Source organism: Nerophis ophidion, linkage group LG05 (genome assembly GCF_033978795.1).
Source record: "Nerophis ophidion isolate RoL-2023_Sa linkage group LG05, RoL_Noph_v1.0, whole genome shotgun sequence".
Lineage (NCBI taxonomy): Eukaryota > Metazoa > Chordata > Actinopteri > Syngnathiformes > Syngnathidae > Nerophis > Nerophis ophidion.
In genome coordinates, this window is record NC_084615.1 from 25,477,418 (window position 1) to 25,501,508 (window position 24,091).

The window sequence follows — 24,091 nt, forward strand, 5'->3', positions numbered from 1 at the left end:
AAACACTACAATACAAAAACAGGAAAACAAAGGGCACGCACAATGGTGGATAATAAACTAGACTATACTCAAAAACAAAAAAACAGCACAATGGCATGGCTATATACAAATGAACTAAAGATACTATCTATGGCACAAAGCGAAACAACAACTTGCACTGAGGCATAAATACAAAAGGTCTTACGTGGCGTGGTCAAACAATAAACAGCGTGGCAAGGCATGAAGGTCGGCAAGGAAAGGTAGATGCGTGGTCATGAGGGTTCAATACAAAGTCCGGTAGGTAGGTAATGTTCCCAGGCCGAGGAACAAAAAACAAATGGCTTAAATACCAGCTGGGATAATTGGAATCAGGTGTGAGAGCTGAGGACCGGGGCGTGACTAGGAGACCAGGTGGAAACTAATGGGTTACTATGAAAACAAATAAAACCAGGAAGTGCAAAACGGGAAACAAAAGTCCAAAAAACAAAAAATAACATGATCAAACATAAAACCGGATTCACAGGCATGACAAAGGGCAAAGAAGGCTCGAGCGTAGGAGGACAGGCGAATGATCAAGTAGAGGAGTGTGGCGTCGTGGTCGGTAGACAGGTGTGAGCTTGAAGTCCAGGAAGGCATGGGAAAATCCAAAGGAAGTCCAAGGTGACAAGATACACAACTCGACGACAAGGAAGGACGACAGAGAGCTGGAGGACGACACAACACAAGAGACAATAAGCACGACGGGTAGGGAGCACAGGAAGAGATAATGCACATGCGGGAGAGCTACGTCTTGGCTTACTTTACTGGGTACTAGAAGCTACGTTCTGGCGTCGGATCTCAGGTTGCATTGGCTTTTGAAGGCTGATTGCTCATCAGGGGCAGGTGTGTAGATTGTAGATTGTTTGCAGGTGCGAGGAGTCGGGCCCGCAGCGGAGAGAGAGCGCCTGTGGGGTAGGCCTGTGGTGCGCTTGTCAGGACGCACAGCAGGAGTGTGAGCAATAACACATATGTTGCCATCTAAGCAACATATTTTTCATGGACGCCCCTGCTTATTTCAGCAAGACAAGCCAAGCCATATTCTGCACATGTTGCAACAACGTGGCTTCGTAGTAAGAGTGCGGATACTAGACTGGCTTGCCTGTAGTCCAGACCTGGCTCCCATTATAAATGTGTGGCGCATTATGAAGCCTAAAATACCACAAGAGTCCCCGGACTGTTGAACAACTTAAACTTTACATCAAGCAAGAATGGGAAAGAATTTCACATGAAAATCTTAAAAGATTGGTCTTCTCCGTTCCCAAAGGTTTACTGAGTGTTGTTAAAAGGAAAGGCCATGTAACATAGTGGTAAAAATACCCCTGTGCCAACTTTTTGCAATGTGTTGCTGCCCTTAAAGGCCTACTGAAACCCAATACTACCGACCACGCAGTCTGATAGTTTATATATCAATAATGAAATATTGCAACACATGCCAATACGGCCTTTTTAGTTTAATAAATTGCAATTTTAAATTTCCCGCTAAGTGTCGTGTTGAAAACGTCGCGGTATGATGACTCGTAGATGACGCGTGCGTTTGACGTCTCGGGTTGTAGCGGACATTATTTTCAAACCCGATCCAAGCTATAAGTAGTCTGCTTTTAATCGCACAATTACACAGTATTCTGGACGTCTTTGTTGCTGAATCTTTTGCAATTTTTTCAATTAATGATGGAGAAGTCAAAGTAGAAAGATGGAGGTGGGAACCTTTTAGCCTTTAGCCACACAAACACAGTCGGTGTTTCCTTGTTAAAAATTCCCGAAGATGAAGCTTTACTACGGATCAGAGCGGTCAAGCGAACATGGATCCCTACTAAATGTCAACAGGCAGTTTTCAGTGAGAAAATTGTGGTAATAAGTCAGCTCTTCCCGGAGATCAGCGGAGCTTCCGTCTTGCTGCAGCTGCTTGACTTCCCTCAGAGACTTTGGCGTCAACACACCCGTGGCCCCACCCCTCCGCTTCTCAGGTACTTTATAATCTCACTAAAAGACTAATAACACTATAGGCAGATAAGGGATTTTCCAGAATTATCCTAGTAAATGTGTTAACAACATCTGCATCGCTCTCACTGCCCTTGCCTTTTTTTCTTTTTTTCTAGTCCTTCACTCTAAATTTCCTCATCCACGAATCTTTCATCCTCGCTCAAATTAATGGGCAAATTGTCGCTTTCTCGGTCCGAATAGCTCTCGCTGCTGCTGGCTGTGATTGTAAACAATGTGAGGATGTGAGGAGCGCTACAACCCGTGACGTCACGCGCACATCGTCTGCTACTTCCGGTAAAGGCAAGGCTTTTTTATTAGCGACCAAAAGTTGCGAACTTTATCGGCGATGTTCTCTACTAAATCCTTTCAGCAAAAATATGGCAATATCGCGAAATGATCAAGTAGGACACATAGAATGGACCTGCTATCCTCGTTTAAATAAGAAAATCTCATTTCAGTAGGCCTTTAAATTCTAAGTTAATGATTATTTGCAAAAAAAAAATGTTGTTTGTCAGTTTAAACATTAAGTATCTTGTACTTGCAATCTATTCAATTGAATATAAGTTGAAAAGGATTTGCAAATCATTGTATTCTGTTTTTATTTACGATTTAAACAACGTGCCAACATCACTGGTTTTGGTGTTTGTACTGTTTCACTTCTATGGAAACACAGTTCGTTATCATGCTCCTAAATGTAGTGTTTAATAAGAAGTGTCTCCATTTATACAGGACAGTTAATGTTGTATTCTGTTTCACCGCTCCATTTTTTGTAGTTAAGGCATATGCAAAGTGTAACTCTTGCTTAACTTGAATTAGCATGAAATGTCTGTTTAATTTCTTTCCAACATCCAGGTAAATAAAGCTCTCCAGGAGGGCTACCGTCTTCCAGCGCCTATGGACTGTCCCCCAGGCCTTCATCAGCTTATGTTGGACTGCTGGCAGAAAGATAGAGGAGATCGTCCCAAATTTGATCAGATAGTCAGCATTCTGGACAAAATGATTCGAAACCCAAACACACTGAAAACGCCAGTTGGAACATGTACCAGGTGAGAAAACACGTGCTGGAATTCAGTGGATTATTGTTTTTTGTTGTATTAATAGGTTTTGGCAGTGTATAATACATCATTCACTTTTAATGGTGATATGTGTCCTCAGAGCCTGTTAATGACCACCAAATTGGTGCAAAATCTATCTTCAGTGATCCATCTTGGGTATTCATATGTCCCTCCAAAAATGTGACTGTGATGTTAACACTAAAGCTGTCATCGACAAAAGTTTTTCAGAGTTGTATGTGAATCGTTTTTAAGAGCACATCCAACTGGGATTCCCTCAAATAAGCAGCATTTGTGACTTTTTCCAACTCAAAGAAGGCTAAAACACGCAGATTGAAAAGTAAATACTTTTGAGATTGGATAGTTTAGTGAGGTCCTCTGATTGGCCCCGAACAGAAAGTGTTTCAGCAGCTGCGGGAGCCAGCCTGCATTCGAGCACGTCTGTGTTTGGATCACTTTGGCGTATTAAATAAATAAAATGTCGACTGTTACAATCATGCTTTAGCCGTCAAAAATGTTTGGTAGTGTAACACGTGACATTTATCCATAAATTATTTTACTATTCTGTACTGTGTTAGTGTCCAAGTTAATGGTGGCTTTAGCTTTGACACAGGAAGTAAAATAATCATAAAACAGTTGTGTCCATGTGAACATGTGAAGTGAAGTGAATTATATTTATATAGCGCTTTTTTCTCTCGTGACTCAAAGCGCTTTACATAGTGAAAACCCAATATCTAAGTTCCATTTAAACCAGTGTGGGTGGCACTGGGAGCAGGTGGGTAAAGTGTCTTGCCCAAGGACACAACAGCAATGACTAGGAGGGTGGAAGCGGGATCGAACCTGGAACCCTCAAGTTGCTGGCACGGCCACTCTACCAACCGAGCTATACCAATCATTCCCCATTTATTGTGGAGAGCAGTAAAGAGAGGTCTCCCGACCGAATAAAGTGGTGGAAGCTACCTACACCTACGGGTCGAGGCGGCTAGAATGTCGAATATCCAGCAAATCCTACCATGTCCAGGGTTATCCCGATACCAATATTTTGGTACCGGTACCAAAACGTATTTCGATACTTTTTGATACTTTTCTAAATAAAGGGGGCCACAAGTAATGGCATTATTGACTTAATTTTAACAAAACATCTTACGTTACATTTAACATGTGTTTCTTATTGCCATCAAAGAACAATTTAGGCCTTAAATAAAATAGTGAACATACCAGACAACTTGTCTCTTAGTAGTAAGTACCGTATTTTTCGAATTATAAGTCGCTCCGGAGTATAAATCGCACCAGCCGAAAATGCATAATGAAGAAGGAAAAAAACATACGTCGCACTAAAGTATAAGTCAAATTTTTGGGGGAAAATTATTTGATAAAATCCAACACCAAGAATAGACATTTGAAAAGCAATTTAAAATAAATAAGGAATAGTGAACAACAGGCTGAATAAGTGTACATTATATGATGCATAAATAACCAACTGAGAAGGTGCCTGGTATGTTAACGTAACATATTATGGTAAGAGTCATTCAAATAACTATAACATATACTACATGCTCTACGGTTGGTAGAGTGGTCGTGCCAGCAACTTGAGGGTTGCAGATTTGATCCCCGCTTCTGCCATCCTAATCACTGCCATTGTGTCCTTAGGCAAGACACTTTACTCACCTGCTCCCAGTGCCACCCACACTGGTTTAAAAATGTAACTTAGATATTGGGTTTCAGTATGTAAAGCGCTTTGAGTCACGAGAGAAAAGCGCTATATATGTGAATGAGATAAATAATATTATTTGATATTTTACGGTAATCTGTTTATAATTTCACACATAAATCGCTCCAGAGTATAAATTGCAACCCCGGCCAAACTATGAAAAAAACTGCGACTTGTAATCCAAAAAATACGGTAAGCAAACAAAGGCTCCTAATTTGTGTGCTGATGTATGCAGTAACATATTGTGTCATTTTCCATTCTATTATTTTGTCAATATTATAAAGGACACTTGTTTATTTACTGTTAAACCATAAAATAACCAGATATTAACATGTATACTTCTGCTACAATGTAATAATCACTTACTCTTCTGTTGTTAAGATACTTAACATTAGTTTTGGATGATACTACAAATTTAGATATCGATCCGATACCAAGTATTTACAGGATCATACATTAGTCATATTCAAAATGTATGTATATTCGAAAAAACGAAAACCATAAGAATGTCTTGAAATAACATTTTAATCTTCTGGCACATTAAAGTTCATGGATTGATTTGTCAACTGAGTTATACATATAATCTGACCTTGTTGACGTCTAACATAGCCTAAGCAAGTATTTTTCCCCTCAGTTGGTCGGTGTGTCAGTAACTTTACATAAATCCTTAAATTGTACTATGGTTCAAAATCAAAATATCAAAGTTTATTTATCACAAGTGCCTCAAATGGCTGCACAAACCACGACATCCTCGGTTAAGGTCCCACATCAGGGCAAGACATAACTCAACCCAATGGGAACAGTGAGAAACCTTGAAAGGGGCCGCCGGTGCAATGGGTGCCGAGTGAATATGGTTAATAATGTGAGGCTCCAGTCCATAGGGGGGCCGGCAGGTTTCCATATGAGTTGGGAAATTGTGTGAGATGTAAATAGAAACGGAATACAATGATTTGCAAATCATTTTCAACCCATATTCAGTTGACTTAGCTACAAATAAAACATATTTGATGTTCAAACTGATAAACTTTTTTTTTTTTTTCAAATCATTAACTTTAGAATTTGATGCCAGCAACACATGACAAAGAAGTTGGGAAAGGTGGCAATAAATACTGATAAAGTTGAGGAATGCTCATCAAACACTTATTTGGAACATCCCACAGGTGTGCAAGCTAATTGGGAACAGGTGGGTGCCATGATTGGATATAAAAAAACATTCCCAAAAAATGCTCAGTTTTTCACAAGAAAGGATGGAGCGAGGTACACCCCTTTGTCCACAACTGCGTGAGCAAATAGTCAAACAGTTTAAGAACAACGTTTCTCAAAGTGCAATTGCAAGAAATTTAGGGATTTCAACATCTAGGGTCGAAAAAATTCATCAAAAGGTTCAGAGAACCTGGAGAAATCACTCCACGTTAGCCGCATGGCCGGAAACCAACATTGAATGACCGTGACCTTCGATCCCTCAGATGGCACTGTATCAAAAACCGACATCAATCTCTAAAGCAGGGGTCTCAAACATGCGGCCCGTGAGACGTTGTTTTGTGGCCTGCACTTTGATATGACAATTTAAAGGGGAACATTATCACCAGACCTATGCAAGCGTCAATACTTAACATTAGTTTTGGATGATACTACAAATTTAGATATCGATCCGATACCAAGTATTTACAGGATCATACATTAGTCATATTCAAAATCCTCATGTGCCATGGGACGTATTCCTGAGTTTATAAACGTAATATCCAAAGTGAATTGTATTTATATAGCGCTTTTCTCTAGTGACTCAAAGCGCTTTACATAGTGAAACCCAATATCCAAGTTACATTTTTAGACCAATGTGGGTGGCACTGGAAGCAGGTGGGTGAAGTGTCTTGCCCGAGGACACAACGGCAGTGACAAGCATGGCAGAAGCGGGGATCAAACCTGGAACCCTCAAGTTGCTGGCACGGCCACTCTACCGGTTGGTAGAGTATATATATTCATGAATATGAATTGGAAAAAAAGGAAAAAAGATTATGTGACGATAAAAAATATAGATGTACCGGTAGTCATACTAGTATCGACTAGAGACCCTCTTGTACTTGGTATCATTACAGAGGATGTCAGGTGTAGATCCACCCATGGCATTTGTTTACATTCAGGCACGCTTGGTTTTGTTAGCGGTGACGCCGGTGAGCTATTGTATTCTCCTGCGGTGTGTAGCGAAGCATGTTTAGCTAGTCCTCGTCCTGCATTGATGATACTTGTAAGAAACGTATTTTGATTATTGCCAAGCAAGCGAGGATTTATGGAAGTAGAATTGTCTCACATCAACGTACATATATTAATATGATATTAATACATATGCATACATTAATGATATACAAATATATAAATAATTTCTATAAATAAATGCGTATTTAATACAAATACAAACTCAAGCATATTTCAATTCAATACTCTAAAAAATATTTACAAACATATGTTTATTTATACAAATTCTTGATTAATTTATATGTCACATTTTTATATTTATACATTTTATTTGTATGCATTTTCTTTATACACATTATTCATTTATTTGTATATCACATTTGTATTCATATATTTATTAATATATGCATACAGTGGGGCAAAAAAATTTTTAGTCAGCCACCGATTGTGCAAGTTCTCCCACTTAAAATGATCACAGAGGTCTGTAATTTTCATCATAGGTACACTTTAAATGTGAGAGACAGAATGTGAAAAAAAATCCAGCAATTCACATTGTAGGAATTTTAAAGAATTTATTTGTAAATTATGGTGGAAAATAAGTATTTGGTCAACCATTCAAAGCTCTCACTGATAGAAGGAGGTTTTGGCTCAAAATCTCACGATACATGGCCCCATTCATTCTTTCCTTAACACGGATCAATCGTCCTGTCCCCTTAGCAGAAAAACAGCCCCAAAGCATGATGTTCACACCCCCATGCTTCACAGTAGGTGTGGTGTTCTTGGGATGTAACTCAGTATTCTTCTTCTTTCAAACACGACGAGTTGAGTTTATACCAAAATGGATACATGGATGATACAGCAGAGGATTTGTAGAATGTCATGTGGTCAGATGAAACCAAAATAGAACTTTTTGGTATAAACTCAACTCGTCGTGTTTGGAGGAAGAAGAATACTGAGTTGCATCCCCCAAAAAATTATTGAGTACAATTATTGAATTGGTACATTAATAAATATTGCGTGAGTCCAGTTGATCAGGATGCCAACAGAGGGTTGTAGGCACGTATTCTGTTATTTGGCTACTTTACATTTAAGCTAGCTTAGCGGTTAGCATGGTTTCTTGTCTCCTCATAATCTCCTTAGCTATCTTTTCAGTCCTCCAGTGAGAGAAATGTGTTTTATTACTCAGGAGCTACATGGCACTGGGCATGCACTGACTTCAGCCGCACTCAGGACTCAGTTTTCAGGACGTCACATTGCATAATGACGTGTTTGTTGCATGTATCAGCTGGTTGCTCGCAAATGTGCGGAACACAGCTAGTATGTGTCATCAACATGCAATATTATAACAGGGCAATATAATTAAAATTTCAATCGGAGACCAAATTTAATTTTTAATAACACCAAACCATAGAGAATGTCATGGACAACAAAAAAAATGCATTTTAGTGATGGCCTTTTGAATATGGATATATCCCATAATAAGATCCTGAGGCCCATTGTTGTGCGCCGTTGAGAGAGTGACCGTGCCAGTATCCTGAGGGTTCCTGGTTCAATCCCCACCTTCTATCAACCATTTCACGTCCGTTGTGTCCTTGAGCAAGACACTTCACCCCTGCACCCGATGGGTCGTTGTTAGGGCCTTGTATGACAGCTCCCGCCAACAGTTTGTGAATATGTATGTGAATGTGGAAATAGTGTCATAGCGCTTTGAGTACCTTAAAGGTAGAAAAGCGCAATACAAGTGTAACACATTTACCATTCATTCACGACCGTTAACTCATGTTACAGCATGATAGTGCACAGCCCCCTGTTGCAAGGTTCTGCACACAATTCTAGAATACTAACAACGTCCAATTTCTTGCGTGGCCAGCATACTTACTGACAAATGTCTCCTATTGAGTATGTGGAGCCCATCAACATCCAGAGCCGGGTGGTGGCAGTAGTGGATCAGTACAAGTACCACTTGAACAGCAGACTGGACTGGAAGGACAACAGCAAAGCGCCATGAGCAGACTGTTTCCTGAGGAAGCTTAGGTCCTTTAATGTGTGCAGAAAGCTGTTGGAGATCTTTTTCAGTCTGTTGTGGCCAGTTCCCTTTACTTTGCAGTAGTTTGTTGGGGGAGCAGCACCAGCAAAATGGATTTAAACCGGATTGACAGACTGATCCGGAAATCTAGCCGAACAATTGGCACACAGTTGGAGGCGTTTGTGTCAGTGAGGGACAGGAGGACACTGGACAAACTGCTCGCCATCATGGACATCCTGCCCACCCACTCCACCAGACAATTGAGGGACAGCGGAGGTCATACTTCAACAGGCTCCTTTAGCTTCATTCTCAGAGTGTTTGATTTAAGAACTCCTCATTCCGCACTCAATCCAGCTGTACAATCACTCGCCATACAGCAATAGATGATATCTGTCTATTGCCTGACCGCTTCTATGTTAGCTACCTCTCTTTGTTTATAATGTCTATTTTCTGCTGGATCTACTCCTTTTTTATGCTGCCCTTTTTTTGCTGCAGCTGTTACATATAGTGTAATATTGTCCATGGTAAAATAGGAATTGTTATGTATTGTATATATTATATAATAATACAATACAATACAATAATATAGTACATCAGTATATATTATATACTCTGTATATAATATGTAAATATGACATATTTGTTATTTTATCTATTGCTACTATGGTACATTTTTTGTCTACCTTATACCTTGTTTTCTCCCTCTTATTGTGCCCTTGTGTGCATTATCCTTTCCATCCTTCACATTGTGCACCTACTGTTAGTCCCCCATATAATATCATACAACATTATTGGGGTGAACTATAACATTGATGGTAAATGTAAAACACCTCATTCAAATGATTTTATTAGTTTGGTCTATATTGTTTTACTTCTGTTTGTGAAAAATGATGTCCAGATGTCAGTTGCCATTTTCTTATACTTAAACAGAAATTCCCTTTTTTCACAATATCCTTCAACACCTTATTGTTTTCATCCCACAGACCAATTACACCACTGCTGGATCAGAGCACACTCAATTTTTGGGCTCTCCACTCAGTGGAAAAGTGGCTGGAAGCCATCAAGATGGAACGATACCAAAATAACTTTACAGCAGCTGGCTACAGCTCCCTGAAATCTGTGGCCAGTATGTCACTTGAGTAAGTAGAAATCATTAAAAAGCACCAGATACATCTCACCTGCACCACATTTTTTTAGCAACCTTTATTTAACCAGGAAATAAATCCCATTGAGAATAAAAAACTCTTTTTCAAGGGAGTCCTGGCCAAGAGGCAGTGAAGTTACACATGAAATAACATTCCCATTACACATTAAAATGACAGGAAGGACGTCAAGTAAAACAGGTACATATAACTGAGGCTGCTTCAAATGCTCTCAGTTTAGATATAAAAAAAAATAAGGACAACAATACAATCAGCTTCCAGTCCCTTTGAAACATGTACCAAGCACAAGGAACTGCATAGACAAAAGGGACAGAGATCAACAGCTGATTGTTGATCTCAGTGCATAAGAGTCCGTACTTCTTTGTGTAATCTGTGTACAAATGTAAACAGGCAATGGTCCCAGAAGAGCCTTATAAATACAAGTGTACCAAAGACACTGTCTCCTAGTGGACAGAGAAGGCCATCACACCCGAGAATACAAGTCTCCCGTCCAAAGGCAAAACCCAGTAACTCAATTTTGGTCAAAACTGAGCTGATAATAATTTTGGAGTTCCTAGGTGATATGCTTTACATTAGTGTATGCGATATTGTAATTTGTTCCGTAAGTAAGCTGTTACGCACATGACAGGACCTAGCAACTACCACATAACCGCGTAGATACAACAGAAAAACCTAGTATCTCAAGGGACCAATCAGAGCTTCTTTGTCAGTCGCCTTATTGTATTTAATGAGACATTTGCACGAATGGGGGCCGACGGTCAACCTGATTATGTGATATTATGGCACGAGGGGATATTTGTAAGATTGGCCCAGGACGTTGCAAGCACCTTCATTAAATGTATTGTTCTTGATTCTTCCCCTTGCATACTCTTTTGGGCAGATAACTGTGGAGGTCAAAATAAAAACTGGACGCTGTACACGGCTCTTGCCCAATGTGCAAACGCAGAATGGGGCCCACCCGAGATTGTGATAAACTATCTGGAGAAAGGGCACACGTTCATGAGAGCAGATTCAATCCATGGCTCAATCGGCAAGAAAATGAAAGCTCAAGAAAACATCTATACGTTTGATGACTTTGTAGATCTTTGTAAGACAGCATCAAGATAGATTGGTTTTCCTTTGTTTTCTCAAAATCAGCTAGAAGTGAGTTACTAGGTTTTGCCTTTGGACAGGAGAAGTCACAATGTTGTGTCATGGCTCTCCATTAACCATTAGGTTAATGGATTGTAAACACATTAACCGGTTATCGTGCCCAACTGGAAATGTGTTGACGTTTTTTGTCTTTAAAACAACACGAGAGCCTGGGTTGTCCGTGAAAAGAGTCACGCTTGTCATGTAACTGGAGATGAGAATAGAAATGTATATACATTGATGGTCACGCGAGACTAGCAATCAGTTTATCTCTAAAACAGCAAGAGTCATTGCTACCCGCCAAATATAAATCCACAGATATGTAACGTGAACATCCGGACTCTGTGCTGTGGCATCTGTCAGTATGGTAACATCCTATTTAATGGAGGCTTAGACAAATTCCCAGTTGGTCTTTCTTTATTTCACAACATGCAACGTTCTTGTACAACGGCAGCTTTACTTTGACTTTTCAACCCTACAACAGGTTACTGTTATTCTCATGGCATTCAATTGATTAGTTGTCTTAGAAGACATTTGGCCTCAATCCGAGTAGTTTTCATCAGTTCAGGCTCATACACTTAGCTTGGACAGATCTAGTCTGAGCGTTTTGTGTCTTTGTCTTAACTATTTCAATCAATCAATCACAGTTTATTTATATACCCCTTAATCACAAATGTCTCAACGCGCTGCACAATCCTCAACGACATCCTTGGCTCAGATGCCACATCAGGGCAAGACAAAACTCAACCCAATGAGAACTTGGGAAGGGACCGCAGATGTGGGGACGCCCCCTCTGAGTGACCGGTTTAATGGATGCCGAGTGGATACGGTTAATAATGTGAGAGTCCAGTCCATAATGGGGCCAGCAGGGGAACATCTTGCATCTGGACACGTTGTGGCGCAGATACGTTACCGACTGATGCATAAGGAGTGATCGACCCCGCATCCCGACTTCAGCCAGCAGGGGATCATCTTGAACGGAGACAAGTCAAAGAGGAGGTGGTCCATCCTGGGTCAAGAGTTTGAATAGCTAGCGCCACCTCCGTGAAGGTTGATCCGTTGTCACCTGATAACCTCTTCATGAGGAGAGGGAGCAGAGCAGAAAAGAGAGACAACAGATTAACTGGTCAAAAAAGGGGTCTATTTAAAAGCTAGAGTATACAAATAAGTAAATACAACCTAAGGGTGAATATATATTCATAACATTTTGTTAATTTTTTCTGAAATATTAGAGTGAGAAACTGAAAATATGTGAATGTACATTGCATACTGTGCATTGTATGTATATTCGAAAAAACGAAAACCATAAGAATGTCTTGAAATAACATTTTAATCTTCTGGCACATTAAAGTTCATGGATTGATTTGTCAACTGAGTTATACGTATAATCTGACCTTGTTGACGTCTAACATAGCCTAAGCAAGTATTTTTCCCCTCAGTTGGTCGGTGTGTCAGTAACTTTACATAAATCCTTAAATTGTACTATGGTTCAAAATCAAAATATCAAAGTTTATTTATCACAAGTGCCTCAAATGGCTGCACAAACCACGACATCCTCGGTTAAGGTCCCACATCAGGGCAAGACATAACTCAACCCAATGGGAACAGTGAGAAACCTTGAAAGGGGCCGCCGGTGCAATGGGTGCCGAGTGAATATGGTTAATAATGTGAGGCTCCAGTCCATAGGGGTGCCGGCAGGTTTCCATATGAGTTGGGAAATTGTGTGAGATGTAAATAGAAACGGAATACAATGATTTGCAAATCATTTTCAACCCATATTCAGTTGACTTAGCTACAAATAAAACATATTTGATGTTCAAACTGATAAACTTTTTTTTTTTTTTCAAATCATTAACTTTAGAATTTGATGCCAGCAACACATGACAAAGAAGTTGGGAAAGGTGGCAATAAATACTGATAAAGTTGAGGAATGCTCATCAAACACTTATTTGGAACATCCCACAGGTGTGCAAGCTAATTGGGAACAGGTGGGTGCCATGATTGTATATAAAAAAACATTCCCAAAAAATGCTCAGTTTTTCACAAGAAAGGATGGAGCGAGGTACACCCCTTTGTCCACAACTGCGTGAGCAAATAGTCAAACAGTTTAAGAACAACGTTTCTCAAAGTGCAATTGCAAGAAATTTAGGGATTTCAACATCTAGGGTCGAAAAAATTCATCAAAAGGTTCAGAGAACCTGGAGAAATCACTCCACGTTAGCCGCATGGCCGGAAACCAACATTGAATGACCGTGACCTTCGATCCCTCAGATGGCACTGTATCAAAAACCGACATCAATCTCTAAAGCAGGGGTCTCAAACATGCGGCCCGTGAGACGTTATTTTGTGGCCTGCACTTTGATATGACAATTTAAAGGGGAACATTATCACCAGACCTATGCAAGCGTCAATACATACCTTGATGTTGCAGAAAAAAGTCCATGTATTTTTTTAACCGATTTTCGAACTCTAAATGGGTGGATTTTGGCGAATTAAACGCCTTTCTGTTTATCGGTCTTGTAGCGATGACGTCAGAACGTGACGTCACCGAGGTAATACACCCGCCATTTTAATTTTCACATTACAAACACCGGGTCTCAGCTCTGTTATTATCCGTTTTTTTCGACTATTTTTTGGAACCTTGAAGACATCATGCCTCGTCGGTGTGTTGTCGGAGGGTGTAACAACACTAACAGGGAGGGATTCAAGTTGCACCACTGGCCCGAAGATGCGAAAGTGGCAAGAAATCTGCCGCCAGACCCCCATTGAATATGCCGGAGTGTCTGCACATTTTACCGGCGATGCTAAGGCAGACATGGCACAGAGATGTATGGATAACCTGCAGATGCATTTGCAACGATAAAGTCAACAAAATCACAATGGTGAGTTTTTTTTATGTTGTTGACTTATGTGCTAATCAGACATATTTGGTCGTGGCATGACTGCCAGCTAATCGATGCTAACATGCTACGTTAATCGATGCTAACATGCTATTTATGCTAGCTGTATGTACATTTGAAACTAGATACCCACATTTAATGCAAAAGAAACACTTACCAATCGACGGCTTTAAGTTGCTCCAGTGTCACAAGATGCGAAAGTCCTGATCGTTTGGTCCGCACGTTTTACCGGCGATGCTAATAAGGCAGCCATGCTATGGGCCACTTCATTAGGTACACCCATGCTATGGCCGAATAGCGTCAATAGTTATTCGCTCAATAGCTTCAGTTTCTTCTTCAATTTCGTTTTCGCTATCTGCCTCCATACTCCAACCATCTCTTTCAATACATGCGTAATCTGTTGAATCGCTTAAGCCGCTGAAATCCGAGTCTGAATCCGAGCTAATGTCACTATATCTTGCTGTGCTATTCGCCATTGTTTGTTTGTATTGGCAGCACTGTATGACGTCACAGGGAAATGGACAGTCGCATCGCAAATAGCGAAAATCCAGCACTTTAAAGCTTTTTTTCGGGATATTCTGGGAGATGTAAAATTTTGAAAAAAAATTCGAAAAATAAAACAAGCCACTGGGAACTGATTTTTATTGTTTTTAACCCTTTTGAAATTGTGATAATGTTCCCCTTTAATGTATGTGCGGCCCGCGAATTTAACATGAACGGAACTTGACAGTGTCATACTTCCCAACGTTCCCAATTTTCACGGGAGTCCCCTTAATCAGGACATCCATTCTCTGGTAATCCCTGCCAATTTTTACCCAATCAACAACACTCAGGGGGTGCCGCAATGGCACTGTTCTTAATGCCCTCTGAATCCTGTACAGACAGCGTGCAAGCCTATTTAGTCAACAGCTACACAAGTCACACTGAGGGTGGCTGTAAAAAAAACTTTAACACTGTTACAAATATGTGCCAGACTGTGAACCCACACCAAACAAGAATAACAAACACATTTCAGGAGAACATCCGCACCGTAATACAACATAAACTCAACAGAACAAATACCCAGAATCCCATGCAGCCCTGACTCTTCCGGGCTACAATACACGCTACCACCAACCCCCCACGCCCCCACCCTCTTTACATGCGTCGGTTGAGGTTGTGTATATTGTAGCCCGGGAGAGTTTGGGCTGCAAGGTGTTCTGGGTATTTGTTCCCTTGTGTTTAAGTTGTGTTAGGGTTTGGATGTTCTCCCAAAATGTGTTTGTCATTCTTGTTTGGTGTGGGTTCAAAGTGTGGCACATTTTTGTAACAGTCTTAAAGTTGTTTATACTGCCACCCCCAGTGTGACCTGTATGGCTGTTGAGTAAGTACATCTTGCAGCCACCAACGTTGGTCTGCACAAGTCTTGCTCAACATGATTTAGAGTTGTCACTTAAATTGTGTTATGTGCGCAATGACGAGTTGTAGAACCCTAGTTCTCTTATATATGGTACACTATGTGAAGGTATGCCAAGGGTTAAGTGAGATTTATCAAAACCATTCTAAAAAATAGCAGTCAGTCATAAATTCTTAATAAATATATTCATTGGATAACACTTCAACAAAATATGAATGTAAGTTCACAAACTGTGAAAAGAAATGCAACAATGCAATATTCAGTGTTGAAAGTTGGATTTTTTGTGGACATGTTTCATAAATGTTAAATATTTCTTTTTTGTGAAGAAATGTTTAGAATGAAGTTGATGAATCCAGATGGATCTCTATTAAATGGTAAATGGGTTGTACTTGTATAGCGCTTTTCTACCTTCAAGGTACTCAAAGCGCTTTGACACTACTTCCACATTTACCCATTCACACACACATTCACACACTGATGGAAGGAGCTGCCATGCAAGGCGCTAACCAGCACCCATCAGGAGCAAGGGTGAAGTGTCTTGCTCAAGGACACAACGGACATGACGAGGTTGGTACTAGGTGGGGATTGAACCAGGGACCCTAGGGTTGCGCACGGCCACTCTACCACTGCGCCACACCGTCCCAATTACAATCCCCAAAGAGGGCACTTTAAGCTGATGATTACTTCTATGTGTAGAAATCTTTATTTATAATTGAATTACTTGTTTATTTTTCAACAAGTTTTTTAGTTATTTTTATATCTTTTTTTCCAAATAGTTCAAGAAAGACCACTGCAAATGAGCAATATTTTGCACTGTTATACAATTTAATAAATCAGAAACTGATGACATAGTGCTGTATTTTAATTCTTTATCTAATTTTTTCCAACCAAAATGCTTTGCTCTGATCAGGGGGTACTTGAATTAAAAAAAAATGTTCACATGGGGTACATCACTAAAAAAAGGTTGCGAACCACTGTTGTAGAGGACCTTAAAGGCAGTGCAGTCACGGCAGCCCTTAATAATGTTGGCCGTATGAAAATTGGGACAAATTCGGGAAAATGGTTGCACCGGTAGATTGTCGGGAGGTGCACTGAAATTCAGGAGTCTACCAGAAAAATTGTGAGGGTTGGCTTTCTAGGGCGGGAAAGCCATTCATTGAAGGTGAATTCATTAAAAAGTGCATGTTAGATTTTTTAAGAAATCTTTTCTGCAGCCTAGCCTCACCCAGTTTCTGCATCCAGTGGCCCCCAGGTAAAGTGAGTTTGAGAGCCCTGCTCTAAAGGATATCACCACATAGGCTCAGGAACACTTCAGAAAACCTCTGTCACTAAATACAGTTTGTCGCTTCATCTGTAAGTGAAAGTTAAAGCTCTACTATGCAAAGCCGTTTATCAAACAAATCCAGAAACGCGGCCCGAAATCATCGAAGATGAACTGATGCAAAGTGGAAAAGTGTTCTGTGGTCTGACGAATCCACATTTAAAATTGTTTTTGGAAATATTCAACATCGTGTCATCCAGACCAAAGGGGAAGCGAAACCATCCAGACTGTTATCGACGCAACGTTCAAAAGCCAGCATCTGTGATGGTATGGGGGTACATTAGTGCCCAAGGCATGGGTAACTTACACATCTGTGAAGGCACCATTAATGCTGAAAGGTACATACAGTTTTTGGAACAACATATGCTGCCATCTAAGCGCCGTCTTTTTCATGGACGCCCCTGCTTATTTCAGCAAGACAATGCCAAGCCACATTCAGCACATGTTACAACAGCGTGGCTTCGTAAAAAAAGAGTGCGGGTACTTTCCTGGCCCCCCTGCAGTCCAGACCTGTCTCCCATCGAAAATGTGTGGCGCATTATGAAGCGTAAAATATGACAGCGGAGATCCCGGACTGTTGAACGACTGAAGCTCTACATAAAAAAAGAATGGGAAAGAATTCCACTTTCAAAGCTTCAACAATTAGTTTCCTCAGTTCCCAAACATTTATTGACTCTTGTTAAAAGAAAAGGTGATGTAACACAGTAGTGAACATGCCCTTTCCCAACTACTTTGGCACGTGTTGCAGCCATGAAATTCTAAGTTAATTATTATTTGCAAAAAAAAAAAAAAAAAGAGTTTATGAGTTTATAGGACGGCGTGGCGCAGTGGGAGAGTGGCCGTGCGCAACCCGAGGATCCCTGGTTCAATCCCCACCTAGTATCAACCTCGTCACGTCCGTTGTGTCCTGAGCAAGACATTTCACCCTTGCTCCTGATGGGTGCTGGTTAGCGCCTTGCATGGCAGTTCCCTCCATCAGTGTGTGAATGTGTGTGTGAATGGGTAAATGTGGAAGTGGTGTCAAAGCGCTTTGAGTACCTTGAAGGTAGAAAAGCGCTATACAAGTACAACCCATTTACCATTTATCATTTATGAGTTTGAACATTGTAGTGCATTCAATTGAATATGGGTTGAAAAGGATTTGCAAATCATTGTATTCTGTTTATTTTTACATGTAACACAATTTCTTAACCCATACGGAAACGGGGTTTGTATGCAGACAAATAATCGAGTAGTTTAGCTGCGACCACAAGAATATTGAAAACATCAAAACCTTCACTACAGCTGGAAAGGAGTTCTCAGGGGATAGAATATACTGACAATGTTTGTAATAATGAAGTTATTAAAAACTCTTGACAGAGATAACAGAAACTGAGGACACAACTTTGACGGACAGAATTTTTTTTTCCACAATGAATGATGCCTCAACATTATTTTCTTATGGGAGACACTTGTGTCATTTCCAATTATCCATCGATCCATCCATTTTCTACCGCTTGTCCCTTTCGGGTTCGCGGGAGGTCGCTGGAGCCTATCTCTGCTGCGTTATGGCCGGAAGACAGGGTACACCCTGGACAAGTCGCCACCTCATCCCAAACCAACATTAACAAAGTAACTTGAAGTCAAAATTTGCCAGTGCTATGCATAAATTCTGCACGGAGTGATATTGTTTCTTGTTTCCCAGGGATGTCAGGAGCTTGGGTATTACACTGGTGGGCCATCAGAAGAAGATCATGAGCAGCATACAGACGATGAGATTGCAGATGCTGCGTCTTCACAATGCAGGTGTCCAAGTCTGATGGAAGCAAAACAACTTGTACAGAGTTGAATAAATGGAATATCACGTATAGTTGGTGCGCCTGCAGAGGGAACATGTTTTTGTCTTCAACGAGACATTCCGAACTTGAAGGAGATGACAATAGAGAAGCAACTATGGACGAGGCAAATCGGATTTCTTTTTTTTTTCTTTTCTTTTCAATGAGCTAATGGACACATATCAAATGGTGTGTTAAGAATTAAGTGTTTAAACTTAAAGACACACACTATTGGCGATGGTTTTCCTTCGAAAACTGTTAGTTTTCTTCAACATGGAAACAGGGTATTCTCATTAGCAGCCAAAAATGGAGAAAATGTACTTTCAGGGTGAGTTAGGCTCCGGGATAGAATTCAAATAATTTTTTAACTCGGACTTGGGAACACGGTATACTCCGTCTTATCCAAATATGGAGAAAGTGTGTTTTGTTTTTTTACCTGTGGAATCTATTTCAAGCTCCTATACTTGTTAGAATAACCGTTTTCTGAAACCGTCATTTTCAATTCATTTATGTGCTACACTGATAGGCCTTGTCAACACGGGACCACTTGTGGGCTTTAGTTGGATGGGTTGAAAACAAGGTTGAATCCATTCACGCCGACGTCGTATCAATAATTTGTTATGTCCAGACAGAAATGGATCAATGGGTGAAAACAAAGTAATATAAGTATTACATTGTTTTCACCCGAAATGGATGCATGGGTGAAAACGATGTAATATACTATATGTATTACATCATTTTCACCCATGGATCCATTTCTGTCTCGAGGTGCCACGCCTACATGTGGCGCTCTAAGCCAGGGGTGTCCAAACTAAGGCTTTTATCCTAAAACTGGCCTGTGGTACGTCTTGAAACAGTTTTTAATAATATTCAAGTTCATATACAGTGGGGCAAAAAAGTATTTAGTCAGCCACCGATTGTGCAAGTTCTCCCACTTAAAATGATGACAGAGGTCTGTAATTTTCATCATATGTACACTTTGACTGTGAGAGACCGAATGTGAAAAAAAATCCAGGAATTCACATTGTAGGAATTGTAAAGAATTTATTGGTAAATTATGGTGGAAAATAAGTATTTGGTGAGATGAAACCAAAACAGAACGTTTTGGTATAAACTAAACTGGTCGTGTTGGAAGGAAGAAGAATATTGAGTTGCATCCCAAGAACGCCATACCTACTGTGAAGCATGGGGGTGGAAACATCATGTTTTGGGGCTGTTTTTCTGCTAAGGGGACAGGACGATTGATCCGTGTTCAGGAAAGAATGAATGGGGCCATGTATCGTGAGATTTTGAGCCAAAACCTCCTTCCATCAGTGAGAGATTTGAATGGTTGACCAAATACTTATTTTCCACCATAATTTTACCACAACGTCTGGGCTTCCCTGCTTAGGCTGCTGCCCCCGCGCCCCGACCTCAGGATGGATGGATGAATATACTACTGCATTTTAATGTTGGTATTTATAGTGGAATTGGTGATGCACGTTTTTTCTGAGGTTGTACTTAGTAAAAAAAAGTTTTAGAACAACTGCAGTAGAAAGATATACATTTTTTTAGCCCAATGTGACCAAAGAGTCAAAATGTTTGGACACCTCTGCTCTAAATGGACACAGATATTAGAATAAAAAGTGCATGTGTATAAAGTGTGCCATCTTCTGCTACAAAATAAGATGATGCCAAACGCACGTAAGAAAACTGGGTTTTGTCTGGACTGACGATGAAACGGAATTTCTTCTGCAAAGAGTACAAACAAAGCTCTCTTCAACACCATTGTTGTTGTTCTTGTTACGGCCTGTTTGCGTGTGGGTCTGTGATGGTGAATTCACGGCGATGTTGTTGTCCTCCAAAAGTAGTGGTTCTTTTGTCCACCTGATAAAGGAAAGCCAAAACGATACAATACTTACGCCGTCCCCCACCTAAAAACATCCCCGTTTGCACAGGCCCTAAATAAACTTTTCTATACCTTTTTTCTACTCTTTGCTAATGTAGCAATACTGTTAAAGTTTTAACGCAGGAAGTATTTGCTGGGTCTGTGCACTGCTGAAAAGCTATATTGAAGCCCCTATAACTTGTTTTGATAGAAATATGCCTACATGTTGCAGAGTTTCAGGGGCATTTTTCAGCTGCAAACACATCTTCCGTATTTTTTGGACCATAAGGCGCATCGGATGCACTGTCGACGAATGGGTTTATTCGAGTCAATTTTCATACGAAAGGTGGACCAGATTATAAATCGCATTTAAGGAGTCATATTATGATTTTTTTTTCTAAATTTTTTAAAACACTTACTTGTAGTCTACTAACATCTATTGGTGGGTCTTTGCTCAAAATGTTGCATGGATTGTTTTACAGACCATATTTAATCCACTTATGGACCGTCTCTTCGGGGCGGTCTTATTACGTGGCTCCACTTCCACGCCGTCATCTTTTGTTGTACTTTTTAGCGCTTCCATAGTGAGTCTACTGACAGACATAAGTTAGAACTGTACACAACTTTATATTAGAAATGGCAAAGGGATGGAATCAATGCTTCACAACAAAAGGATAGAAAAGAAGAAGAAAGAGCTTATTGACTACAAAGGTGAATGCACGCACATTTTTGGGACTTATGCAGATCCCAAATACACATCAGCAGGAACCAATAGTTAAGAAAAGTTGGTTTGGTTTTGCTGAATAGGTCAAAAGAAAGCGCCAAATGATGTCTCCTAATAGGTGCCATTATGGGGTCCTTACACACACCATAATAATACCCGAACGTTGAAGCACAGTACGTATGACTACGGTAGCCACAAAGCACCGCGTTCCATCAAGCTGTGCGACTTAGTCGTATTAAAAGTATTTTGACAGATTTGGGAGTGATGCGTGTAATGTTCTATATTTTTAATCAAACATCAAAGTCTTTGCTAGCGTCCTTTATTGAACAGGCGTCATCACGTATCTTCTATGTGTAACTGCTGTCTAGTGGTCACACTTATCATTACACCACAACCAGAATAAGCACTATCAGAATTAATGCATACTGTATATAAGTTATAAGACACACTCATTGAGAAAATGAAGGTGTTTTAAGTGTGCCTTATAGGCCGAAAAATACGGTAATTGAAAATGAAAAAAGATTAAGTGTTTGACTAATTGCCAGTGCAAACGCTTTTTTAAATGATTTTATTTTAGGCTGAGCTTAGGTTTTTTTTGCTTTTGTTTTTCCTTGGAATATGATGTTTCGTTATCTGAAACTTGCACTGCTGAAATCAAGTTCAAGGACATAATTTATGCTTAAGTGCGAGTGTGCGAAAAAGACATGAACTAAACAAAGCAATAATTACCAGGTAGAAAAGGGTCTTCATTTGAGATTTCCAAGGTGCTAGTCATGTGTGCTGTGAGGAAAAAGCCTTTTTGGAAGCACTATTTAAACAATAAAATAGTGGATATTTATCGGTGGTCACATCGCATTCACCAGCATTGTTGCCCGAAGATCAAAAGGACAATTTGAGTTGCTGGATCAAAAATTGGGCAAAGACAGATTGTGATGCTAAATTGCCTTCTTGTGTTTTTCTCATCTGCTCTGTGTATTCTGTACTGATCAAAACGAATGGCAAATACATTTTAATTGAATGGCAGAGACAATTTCTTTGTATTTCTAATATTATCATCACAATTTATACCTCAAACCTCTAAAACGTTGCCACCCAAAAGAGTTTACAGAGCAGTATTATTTAAACATGATAAGGAAATTCCGCTATTTCAATATGTGTGTATTTTTCCCCACCCAAAAGAAAAATGTTTACATTGGTTTACTATGGTTAAAGCACTACTCATCGGAAATGACCTTCTGGCTCTCTGTTTGCACTAAGTTTGTGTGAAGTGTTTTGAAAATCTGCCTAGTGTTAATGAATTGTAAAGGCAGGGGAACCAAAAATGTAATTAAGCCTGTCCATGGGACAGTGGGACTTGAACTTTGAAAGGAAATGCATTGTACTTTATTTACTAGTATTGATCATTGTTTATTGGACCTATGATCCTAAATAAACAAGTGAGAACAACATCAAAAACTTTGTTCTCATATCTTTCTTGCGCTGGCGTTGACAATGCAATGTCTTGCTGGTGTGTTAAATTATACCGTGTACCATTTTATTTCATGATTGAGAACCAGCATGTATTTGTATTTGGTGACAGCATCAGTTAGGGGATTATTATCCTATTAAGGAAATATGCCCTTAAATAGCTTCGGGCGCAGATGTCCATCACAAGCTCTCTAGACAGCAGTGGCTCTTGTTCTCAGGAAATTGGAGTCTTAAAGGATAGAAGCAGTTGGATTTTAGGAGGAAGTGTACAGACATTAACAACATATGGTAGGAACCCCTCATAGGTAGGAGTACAGGATAGGGGTCAGAGGTCACCCGACTCAAACCGATCAGAGGAAATAGACTGACTGACCATGCAACAAATTTGGGTCTTTGTTCAGACTGGCCGGCTCCAAGGCTAGAGTTACAAGAGTGGGGGTTTTCGTGTTAGGGGTATTCAGGCACAGTGGTCCGAGAGGACAGCAGAAGAGTAATCAGGCCCATCCTTTTTCTCCTGGAAGCTGAAGTTCCAGTCTGAGGCTCGCTGAAACAAAATAAAGCTTTTTGTTTGACGATTTCTCGTTGGCATCTTCTTGGCTCATCACCACTCAGTCACTCTGTCCTGGGAGAATGACACGACCATCAAGTTTACAACACTAGCTAATTTCTAAACAGCTATCGAAGGAGACACCATATGTTTTTGTCTGATATTACGGGCCGGGTCAGTATGATTTTTGCTACACTTACTTGCAGTGGGAATACTCGTAAGCTAAATTATTGCATGCAACCTGTTGCTTTATTAGTCAAGAGACAGCTAATATAACCAAAAACTTGTGAGGTACCCCTTATGTAAGTATTCACAGCGTTTAATATTTTGCATCTTTGGATACACTTATAGCTTCAAGTCTCGGCTTGGCACACCTCTCTTTAGGCCTTTTTGCCCATTGCTCTTTACATGGGTGGAGTAGCCCAGATGGTAGAGCAGCTTTGTCAGCAACTTAAGGGTTCCTGGTTCAAATTTAGTTTCTGCCATCCAACTTATGGCCTTGCACAGCAGCTTCCGCTATCAGTATGTACGCGTGAAACGGTGAATGTGACGTATGATGTAAAGCGATTTGGGTATGGCGCAGGTATAGTAAAGTGCTATACAAATACAGACGAGTACCATTTATAACAGTTCAAATGGTTACTCAAGAACAGATTTTTCCCGAAGCCACTCCTTCAATATCTTGGCTGTTTGGATGGTTGTCATGCTGAAAGATAAACCGTCACCCAATTTTAAGGGCAATAGCGTTCTGGAGCTGATGTGTATCCAGGAAGTGCCTGTG

At 40.2% G+C, this 24,091-nt stretch overlaps 1 protein-coding gene across 4 annotated transcripts in view; it reads left to right on the forward strand.

Moving 5' to 3' along the window:
* The window catches only part of epha7 (eph receptor A7), a 258,157-nt gene extending 234,831 nt beyond the window's left edge, over positions 1 to 23,326 (forward strand). For all 4 annotated transcript variants that reach the window (XM_061900384.1, XM_061900385.1, XM_061900386.1 and 1 more), the window contains 3 exons: positions 2,851 to 3,044; positions 9,964 to 10,119; positions 18,576 to 23,326. In XM_061900384.1, coding sequence (XP_061756368.1) covers positions 2,851 to 3,044; positions 9,964 to 10,119; positions 18,576 to 18,690 — 465 coding nt within the window. In that variant the 3' untranslated portion in view covers positions 18,691 to 23,326. The remainder of the gene's footprint in view (positions 1 to 2,850; positions 3,045 to 9,963; positions 10,120 to 18,575) is intronic.
* The last annotated feature ends 765 nt before the right edge of the window (positions 23,327 to 24,091 follow it).